This window comes from Coptis chinensis, chromosome 7, assembly GCF_015680905.1.
Source record: "Coptis chinensis isolate HL-2020 chromosome 7, ASM1568090v1, whole genome shotgun sequence".
Classification (NCBI taxonomy): domain Eukaryota; kingdom Viridiplantae; phylum Streptophyta; class Magnoliopsida; order Ranunculales; family Ranunculaceae; genus Coptis; species Coptis chinensis.
In genome coordinates, this window is record NC_141462.1 from 72,555,001 (window position 1) to 72,566,181 (window position 11,181).

At 34.6% G+C, this 11,181-nt stretch overlaps 1 protein-coding gene across 3 annotated transcripts; it reads right to left on the reverse strand.

Moving 5' to 3' along the window:
- Positions 1-3,192: 3,192 nt before the first annotated feature.
- LOC147488737 (uncharacterized) lies at positions 3,193-10,968 on the reverse strand. 3 transcript variants are annotated; one of them, XR_015203042.1, is made up of 7 exons: positions 10,822-10,962; positions 7,105-7,401; positions 6,930-7,025; positions 6,486-6,815; positions 6,108-6,389; positions 4,246-4,342; positions 3,193-3,426 (listed from the first exon to the last, which is right to left on the reverse strand). XR_015203042.1 is itself a non-coding variant. In XM_086574983.1 (6 exons), the coding sequence occupies exons 3-5, from the start codon at positions 6,978-6,980 to the stop codon at positions 6,108-6,110; spliced, it is 663 nt and encodes a 220-aa protein (XP_086431109.1). In that variant the 5' UTR covers positions 6,981-7,044; positions 7,105-7,401; positions 10,822-10,968; the 3' UTR covers positions 3,980-4,342. The 3 variants fall into 3 exon arrangements, 2 of the variants coding, with proteins under 2 accessions (XP_086431109.1, XP_086431108.1); XM_086574983.1 differs by lacking the exon at positions 3,193-3,426 and having other exon boundaries at positions 3,980-4,342; positions 6,930-7,044; positions 10,822-10,968; XM_086574982.1 differs by lacking the exon at positions 3,193-3,426 and having other exon boundaries at positions 3,980-4,342.
- Positions 10,969-11,181: the final 213 nt, after the last annotated feature.

Sequence of the window (11,181 nt, forward strand, 5' to 3'; positions counted from 1 at the left end):
GTTGGTTGTGAGACATACAATGTTACTTATCTGTCCCGTACTTGGATAGTAAAATGTATGAAATCCTGCAGCGATAAATAGAGGTTGAGGTTTTCTGGGAAAAACTCTTAATGAAGTTCTATGGTCCTTATGGGCGGAGTGCATAGCTACAGGAGCACTCTTGATAGACTCACCTAGTGAATGTGAAAGTAGAGGCAGCTTTCTATGAGAATGAGGGCTGATTCTCTAGATCATTCACGAATCCAGGAGAGCACATGGCCTTTAATGTGCAGAATATGAAAGGAGAACACTGGATATGTTGTGCGTGATTATAACTTATTGTATACTCAAGACCTAAGTTTAAGACTTAGTCGCTTATGGTTCTTATACTTTGAGTAATTTTCACTACGTAAAGGTTTAAGTCTTGGACACCTTTATCTATGCATAACATGTTGATATTGATATTGATTGCCCTTAAGTATATTTTCTATTTTGTTTTTATCAAAAATAAGTGGGGGATTGTTGTGTTATTTTGAATAAAACAAGAGGTGAACTTGGGCTTGGGCTTGGGCTCTCTTTGATCCCTTTCTTCTTTTTGGTAGACCATTTTTTTTAAACTCAAGTTTCCGGATAAGTTTGGAAACAGAATTGGATATGGATTGGGAAACAGATGTGATAGACTTGTAGAATCCAATTCTTATCGGGAAACTGGATCAGTGCCCTATCCGGATCTACTAAGTGCTCCACATTTTCCTCTATAAATACTCCTAGAGCAGAAGACTAATAATGTGTGCAAAAACTATTTTATATACTAAGTTGAGGGCTTTCATAAGATCAGAATCGTGGTTCTTCTTTTTTCTTCTTTGGTTTATCTGCGATAAACAAAGGAGAGTCTATCCGGGTCGTTGTATCCCGGAGGTTGACGCTTTATGCGAGATAAAGAGGAATAGACGCGAAACAACCTTAAAGAAAGCGTTTGATCCGTGCCTCAGCCAGCTTTCTTATTCACAGTTTGTTCTTGTTGCAGCAATTGTTACCAACACATGAAATACCAACACTCACAACAAGTTTAACTCATTTTTTTTTTAGAAAATAGAGATTGGTTGAACTGAATTGATTGAACCATCAGTTAGTGGGTGTTCTCAAGGAAAACTAATTTGGGTCATTACTGGCAACGGTTGAATCAACTAAGTAGAATTTCAAAGTGAATCATTTTTTTTTTGTTGACCCCATTGTCACGTTGACCGCCAAGATACCAATTTACCATCCACTAAATGTGAAATGTTTATATTTCATGAAGAATTCATCAAATTGAACCGATTCAACAAATTAAAGGTAGCAAAATGAACAATTGATTAAAAACGTATGTAATAGCATAAAAATGAAGATTTCGACAATGTTCCGGCGACTCGCAGCTGATTCAGCTTGATGTTGTTGGAGTCTCCACCAGATGGAAACTGATTGGTTGAAGTGAGAGAGAAGGTGGTTCATGTGCTTTGTTCTCGGTTTACACTTTGGAGAAGATGACTGGGGTTTAACTCACTGATGCATTGTTTTCTAAATGGTTTAAGGTGTAACTTATTGAAGAGGTGAACAAGTCATTTATTTTGTCTGTATGTGGGTTAGGATGGATGTAGGACGCTAGCAATCCTCCTCAAAAATATTGTCCGTTACATTTTTTTAATGAAAAAGAGGTCCATACTCTAGTATTTGTGATACAAGAAGAACACCAATAACATTACTTCAGCTATAGCTACAATACAAAATATCGTGATATATCCAAAGATATATAAATATTGCGATATATTTAGAGATATATATAACTGTAAATATCAACAATATATACAATATTAACGATATTTTATGATATATTGTGATATTTGGGAATATTTTGTGATATTTTATGTAGATAATAATTTTATTTAATATTTACCATTATATTTCAAATAAATATAAATTATATATCATAATATATCAAAAAATATACACAATATTTATGATATTTGTCGATATTTTAGATATATCTATAATATTTACATATGAAACAATGTCAAATATCTCCAAAGAGAGAGATATATCAACGATACATATCTATAAATCAGGAATCGATATTTTACCATATCCTGATATTTTGTACTATAACTTCAGCCATAAAAAACATATTTCAATTTTCAAATAGCACTACAACTAACACGACAAGTTCTTTGACAATAATAAAGAATCACACATATTTCGTTGAAAGACGTAGCAAGATTCAACACTTTCAGGTACGATTCCGGGCAACGGAATGGAAGAACTTATTCATTGCCTAGGACCACTTATTAATTTATGTTCAGTACGTGTTGTAACTACTTTGCCTAATTTAAGCAACCCAAAAACCAACGAGAAAACCAGATTTCATATTGAATTTCACATAAATATCAACAAAGCTCTAGGGCTCTCTGTTGATAACCAAGCAAAAGAATTAGAATTGAACCCATAAAAATATACGAACTGCCAACAGCAGCAACATGCGGACACATGAATTTCATTGCACAAAATTGCAATGGTTTATCAAAATCCAACCCTAAATGATCTTGCGGTATATCAAAATCTGACTCTAAATGATCCTGTTGCAGTGTTGCACTACACCATTGCATTTAAAAGTTCTAATAGCACAGAAAGTAATGCACATTCTAAAAGCATCATCAACGCGTTGTTAAAAAAAATTGTGACACGTCAGCTTTTTTCGTCGATCAAAATTGCTATTTTTGTGTCAAGTACCAACGCATTTTCGAAGAATTTGAGGTTTCTATTTCGGATAGGAATAGTTGTTCCGTCCAATATCTTGGGCCTAAAAAAATATAGCCCGTTTTAATTTGTTAATTTTAATTTTTAATTAAAAAAAATTGAAAAAGTTCTGGACGGCAAAACTTGTCCTGTCCAACATCTTGGCCCCACATGCAAAATCGAGAAGTTTTAATTTTTTATTAAAAAAAAAAATATTGGACGAAAAAATTTGTTCCATCTCACTCTTGGACGGGACAACTTGTCCCGTGCGAGTCATTTATATATTTCTGACTAATTTGGTTTCGGATTTGACAATTGTTAAAATAAAAACGGTGGTTTGACAACGCGTTGGGGACGAAAATTGCCAAATATTTTGTCAACTGTGACATTGAAAATGGATTTTAACAATGCGTTAATGATGCTCTAACCAGCCAATAATTTCCCAGTAGTTATAGGACTATAAACATTTATTCACAAATAACATGCATATAATATCCAACATAAAAAACTTAAACCAGATTCTCAAATTAGCAAGCAAGTCTCACAAACTAGAACAGAACACTGAAAATCCCGACAAACTATTCAACGGGCAACATGTAATGGCCTAAATAATCTGCTGAAAACTGAACAAAACTCGGAATCTTCGCCTATTTCTTCTTCTCAGCAACACCAGCGGACCTGTAGAAAGGTACCAAACATTAGAAACTACACAACTCCACCAGAAAATGACATTTATATTGTTCTAAAAAATACAAGTAGAGTGAATGAACTACTATATTGTTCTTGAAAATCAAGTTACTTCATAACTTCCACACATTTTGTACTATGTGGGGGTGTTAAATAATTTCCACAGACCACATAAATAATGTACAACACGGTCATTAACCACACAACCACTAGTGTTATCATTATTGATGCGTCTCTATGAAACCAAGTTAAGATGTCATATCACTACACCATATATGTTGAAAAAAGATACTTTTGGATGTCGTTTTTCAAAAAAAAAAGACACTTTTAGGTGTCGTATGGTGACCCGTTTTTTTTGCAGTCTTTTTTTTTCTACAACACTTGACAAGTGTTTTTTTTTTTCATTTATTTTTTAAAAAATGATGAATCAGGGCCAAAAAATGCCCCTACAGTTTTGTAGCATTAATAGCATCAGTAATAAACAGATACTTGTGCCTTTTGAAGTGTGCAGTAATAGACAAAGCCCAGTTCTCATCCATAATCAAATGGCTAATAGAAACAATTTTATAGCCTACTCAGCGACTCAGCCTAATAGCAACAGTTAAAGGTTCCCATCAAGAAGTTACTCAGCTCCTACTAACAAACCATCGCAGCTTCTTTTAGTACTTTTACAACCCTAAACTCAAAATAGAAAACTCAAAACAGAAAACTCAACCAAAACATTTAGTCGTTAAATGGTACTAAGTTTCTAAAAAGTTCAGGATATCCATCCATAGAAACAAAACAGAAAATAGTATATTCTTCTAGTACCAATTGCTTTTAAGATACATCAGATCTTGGTGGAATTCTCCATCCTCGACTTCCCGCCTCTTGTTGTGTGTATTCATTAATGGAAACTCAGTAGAACCTGAAACAGATAATAAGATGTTTCTTTAAAAACAGAACTCTTTAAATACTATCAACATACAAAACATGACAGATACAAACCAACCTCAACCCCCATATTCTAGTACTTTTTAAAATTTCGAATCATTATCATATTCTATATCACAATAAACAAAACAAATAACTTAAAGCAGCAGGCCAATGGTTAAAACAGAAACAACCTTGTCCAAAAGAAGGATAAAGTATCCCAGTAATCATGGTCATATTTCATTTTTAGTAGGTCTAACATGAACCCCAGTATCCCACCATAGGAGTACAAACATACTTGAAAATATCGGATTACATAAAAAGAATCGATTAATTGAAATAAGAAAAAAGGACAACACAATGCCATGAAAACCTGCCTAATACTACAAGACAAAGTGATTTGATGCAATACAATTTCGCTCTATAACCAATTATCACTGCATAACAGTAACTCTTCTGGTAACAGCTTGTCTTCCCAATAGAATATCACTTTTCATATCGATTTAATCCTAAACTCCTACCAACAGATTAAAGGTACAGACTTCTACAATTTCACATATATCAAAAGTCCAAAAGAGATATGCTATACCAAATTTCCCCTCATCTCAAAGCATACAGAAAGAATAAACCAAAACAAACAAACATGTGATCATTGGATACGAGCAAAACAATATTCTAGTAAGACTTAAGTCCTATCACAATTTTCATCCAATAAAATTTTCCACTGAACCAAAAAGTCCATAAGAATCAAAACAATTTACATGCAACAACTCTCATGAGCATGCAAATTAGCAAACTATATCCCTCCGCTGTCCATGAATATTGAACTACTGAAGGTCAGGGCCGAGTGAACTATATCCCTCTCGACACGCCTATCCATCCAGAGCTGTCTTTTCTCGCAATCTCAGGAACCTTAATTCTATTACTTCAGCACAAAATCTTAAACTAAATTTCAATACATGGCCGTCACACTTGGATTAGTTGGATAGTCCTGGCCTATAACTGATTGACGCAAGGATATGATATTATGATCCTTCCAGTTGGTTGCGACAGCTGAAGCTTCTAAGTCCAACTTCTTCTGCAATCTGCGTGTGCCTAATAGAACTAACTTACCAACGAAATTATGGAATTTGATATACTTTTACGAATATCAGCACATAACAAACGACAGACTCACAAAAAAGAGGTTTAGAAAAAAGAGGAAAAGTTTTTGATGTTGTCTACTGGTATCCCTTCTTGAGGGCTACACAGCTGTGGCTGGAGGAGGTCTAGTATGGATGGGAGAAGGAGATGTCTCGCAGCATTTCCATACTAATGGGGACTATAAGCTTGCAAAAATGTTTGGGAGGGATTTCTACTTAACCTCCTTGCTGTATTCAGTTTTAGATGGTCTTAAAATGCTTGCTAGAGCTATTTACCTCTCCATTTTGTTTACACCATATATCCAGTTCAACATCAGAGACACTTATGAGGCACAAGCATACAATAGTTGGTATTGGGCAATGAATCATGCATGTGCAACAACTCTTCCGTACCATAAAAACTGTATGTTATTATATTCAGCTTAAAAAAAACAAGCTAAACTAGAAGCAGTATATATACTTGGCCATAACTAGTCATTCTAAGCAGTATATATACTTGGCCGAAAATCACACTTATCCTAAAATCACAAGAAATAAAGACAAGTCATACACACACAAACACAAGAAGTAAAGACAAGAAGTAAAGAAATGATAACACAGACAAATAGAATACCATACCTAAAGAAAACGAGTAAAATCCTTCGGCCATTTAACTGCTGTAGGAAGGTGTAGCTCCCCGAATGTTCTTTTGGATCCAAATAAGCGCTCAGTGCGGTCAATGACAAGACATACACGGACGTTGTAAATATCCATTGGGGTATCCAGAGTTGCATCAAGAATGATATTTGCTCTTGTTGCCCTTCCCTTGGAAACAACTTCTCGATGCATGTTAATCAATTCACATAATTCCATCCCTCTAGAAGAATCACCATATGATTGTGAGCGTGTTGGATCCCTCGCCTACAAGCAATAAGTTAACAAAGACAAAACCACGATTTAGTTATCTCCTAAATTAGCTCAAGCACCTAGACACAATGTCTCACATTCAAATCATACATTTGACGTCGCTAATGAATCTGCAACGATCCTTCTATGTGATTGCTGACCTGCCACTTCTTCTCTTGTCTCCAGCAAGATCTTAGTGATGGTGACCATTTGTCGCTCCAAACTTCCAAACCGCTCTTCAAGCATCGAGTGTTGTTGCTTTTGTTGGCAAAGTTGCTCTTTAGCAAGAGCTGATGATGCAAGGGATGTCTTTGATATGCCAACACTCATACCCAGCACTCGACCAAATTTATCAGGGCCGCACACTTGAGCAACTGGATCATGGTCTAGGTCCAAGTTTACGCTAGCAGGGTCATCCTCAATTATAGCCTTGATTCTTTCCTACCATGACAACATATTAGACATTTAATAAATTTCAGAAGCAGTATATAAAAGAGAACAGAAAATAGGCGGTGGTCAGATTCATCATTAATGAAAATAGGCAGTCAAACTCACCATCCTTTCTGGCTCAATAAAAGAGCCATCCTTGTGAGTATGGATAGCCATATATGAATCCGTTCTAGTCACTTTAACATTCGGATTTTTCGATTTCTACAAAACATTACTAACTCTGTTAGAAGTAAATATAGTGTTACGAATAAAATTAGCAATTGACAAGGTAGATTAGTACCATATCATGGACTGTCCTTGCTGCTCCCCTTCTACCTGATGTATGTAAAGCCTTCACAGCTTCTCTAGCCACCTTGCCCTTTGTCCGCATGAGTTTTCTTGAAGGTTTAGATTCATTATCCACGAATTTTTCCCATTCTTCCAATTTCACTCCTGTTGGGCAGTTCCTTTTCCTATCGACGTCATTGTCATATTTGTCATAGTACTTCACGCGGAGACGATGCTTAAACTCCCTAAAGCTTTTGGCAACCTTCTTTAGATTTATCTTTTTGTATGCATCATCCACATTGTATTCTTTCTGTATAAGAATCTAATATTAATAAAAGACATTTGAAACGGTCAAACTATCAAACAGCACATATTCGATTATTTTATATGCCAAATACCACTAACAATGAAAGAATACTAGTATACAATCTTGTAATTTATAGTTAAATGGCTTGCATCTTTTCACAAGATTGCTCAAACCAAAAGATGTCAGAAATAACTTTATAGTGTCGCTATTAGGACATGCACAGTGACACACATTAGAAACTAGGAAAAACATTACCTTCCTCAAGTCGTAGGTGTTACACAAGATTTCCAAATCATCATTCAGTCAGTGAATCATCACATTACACCTAACGAGACAAGATTGCGAGTTGGAGCTAAATTGACATACCCAAAGATCTAAAGGAAAGCTAGAACTAAAGAACAAAGACCCTGGCAAAATTAAACAAAGACATCCCATCTCGAGGGCAAAATTAACCTAATAGGTTATGGTCCTTGCAGGTTATGACGAGGAGAACCCACGGATAGTCCCCGAATGCAAGCATCATTATCATCTCGGATTTTTTCCTTCTCCTCTATCGATATCTTCAATTACATTTTCAGATGATAACAATCGCTTACTAGTGCTAACTGGAGTTTACATTTTTGACATGTCTAGGTAATGATTTATGAAGAAACTAGTTAATTTACAACGGGTTTCTTTGGTCAAGTTCGAGAGTCGTCAGAGCAATAAACAGTTCATAATTACAACGCTTGCGAATGATTACAACTCAGCAGTAGAATAGAAGATCATTTTCTTCCAAACTTCATACTTATTATGTAGAAGATTTAGAACGAGAGAAAACTACAAAAGTCTTTTCATTTCATAGTAAATCGGGATGAGTAGTGACTATTTTGCTTGTAAAGTTAATCCAAAAAACAATTTTGTGTACTTATTATTGCTTTAGATATTGTTTTTTTTCTTCAAATATTATCTCTTATTCTTTTCTCTTCCTTCTTGTTTTATTTTAGTTAATGTACCTATTCTAGATATGTTTCAATAAATACTATCCCTTTCATGTTACTCTCTTGCTATAGGTACAAAAGTATAAAAACAGTACACCCGTCAGATATCTAGCACACTATACTTTCCAACAAGAATGCCAAGTCCTACTAACTTATATATAACATTACATTACTTATTCTCCTCTTGCAGATGAATCTCTTGTAGAAAGAAAGACACGTAGCGATTAACCGTCCGCTAAAACAAAGACAAACATGTTCCTCAAGATCTTTCAACTGATTAACAAAATTCAAATGATTCTTCCTAAGTTGTTTGACCGCTTCTTGAATTGGATATTTATCTCTACCCCTTTCAATACCAATCCTAATCAACAGTTTATCACTCTCAACCACTGCATGTAATCTCGAAACGAGTCTGTCAATAACTAATAAAACATCACAGTGTTTTTGACTCCCCATGAGAGGATGAACCAAAAGGTTCAAAATTCCCAACATTGTTTACAAATGACTCCCCATGAAAATACCATGTAGTGTAAGACTCATCAAATCCATAACGAACCAAATGAACAAAAATGGTTTTTGGATCAACCATTCCACGAACATTGCAACACTTGGCACACGGACAAGAAGACCAAGTTCCTTTTCCTAAACTATCCCTCATGAATTCAAGGAATGATTCGATTCCATCTAGATATGCATCACTCCCCACTGATTCCTTCATCCACTCTCATGCGGGCGTGACAAACTCATCCCTACTTAATGCAATATGTAGATAAGTACATATTATTTCACAACATTATGAACAATCAATAACTAAAAACAAAATAATAAGTCTTCATTATCCATTTAAACTCACAAAAACTCATGAAATTTTCGCATGCTCATTCAAAAATCTTCAGTTAAGTGCATGGAAACTAATAAAACATGTCAAAACATCAAAATAAAGTAAGCCCAAGTCGGCTAAACAGCATATGCCATTACCTATTCTGAAAATACACGACAAACAAAATAGTTACACTAACAATTTTTCAACATCTACGAACTTCACTTTACGGTAAGGTAGAACTGACATTATCAGCAAGTTATCATTTTCCTTTTCTTCACAAATTGCATCTATTCCAGACAGAGTGAGTACTAGAGAACATAACTTAGACAACTGACCTAGAAAAACACGACTCAAACATGTCAAGTCTCGTGTCATTGAGACTTGATTATGGTGGAAATCTTTGCTGGTAAAACACCTCTCTTATTGATGTTTTTTGGTTTTTCCACACTACGTTTTAGCGACAAAATTGTTTCTAATCAGTGGAATAGTAAGGTCATATACTCTGCATTATTAGTGACATGAACAATTTCAGTGACTTGAACATATTAGTCAAACCAAAATTGGAACCAATAAGTTTTTTTTAACTTTTGTTTACTTCTATATTTTCTAATCAGTTAGATAGCACTATGCCAAAACCAATAGCAAGCAGATCTCGTAGGAACTAATAAGATGGAATAGGAACAATAGAAACCAACCCTACTACTGCTATCGTGAGGTTGTATATGCACTTTTCGCTATAATACAATGGCAAATTTCTAACCGATATACACACAAACGGACTAGCAACATATTTGATGACCACTTTAGTTCACAATTGTTCGAAATATCCAACTTAATCCCCGATCATAATAGTTTATATTTTCTCTCTTTTTGCTCAACCTTCTCGGAAGTAAGACCATTGTCTTGCAATAAAAAAAACCTAAGTGATGGAAATCAGCATGAACTCAAACATAACCCGCTTCCTCTTCCCAAAGATTACTCATTCCATTCTACATTAATAATACAAACTTTTCGGTAAAATCTTTGTTTGTAACAATGTCAGAACTTCACTGTTTTTTCATTGTCTCAATAGAGACAATTTTCACCAAAGGAATGTTACTGCCCTTCCAACAAATAAATAAACATACAAGTAAACCTCCCCTTCTAAACGATATCAAGTAAAACCTCGCCCGCTCCATCCATAGTAGTCTAAAAGTGTTACTTTGTCCAAACAAGGATATTGATTACATCACATTGACTTGTGAAGCTAACATAACACTGAAAACACAACTTATCTAGTCTACTACCTAAGCAAATTAAGGCATCCTTTACAACACATATATAAAATTGAGAAAAGGTATGTACACACACAAAAAAATACATATATGATATACCTCAAAATAAAAATGTACTAAAAGCAGATCACTGCCCCTCTCAATCACCGTTAAACAGAGTATGAATCACTAATTAAAGCACTAATTTCGAACCTGATTACAATACTACTCTGTTTAACTAATTTCGAATCTGATTACATGTTTAAAGATTATATGAATTAATCTTTAAAAAACGTTAAAATCTAAACAAAATCGCTTAGATCTGATAAAGAGATTGTAGATTTGATAAAGAAATAATTGAAATTACCTGAAGAGATTGTAGATTTGCTGAAGATAGCGATTTGAGGATCGATCAAATATTATGAAGATTTTGAGAGTGATTTTTCTTATTTTGAGAGTGATTTTGATTATTTTGAGAGTGAAAAATAATAATATATTTTTGTTTCTTCTATGCTGCAATGGAGAGAACGAAACAAGTTTTGTAGTAAACAGTTGTTGTGATAATGTGATCCGACGCTTAGGGGAGTTCAACGACACGTGGTGGGCGTACTCACAAAAAGACAAAACAAAAGTGTCGGTAGCTTTGTTTTTTTTTTTTTTTTTTTTAAATCTGGTGTAGTGTATGATAGAACATATACAAAATTCCTACACCAGTTTAGCCTTGGAA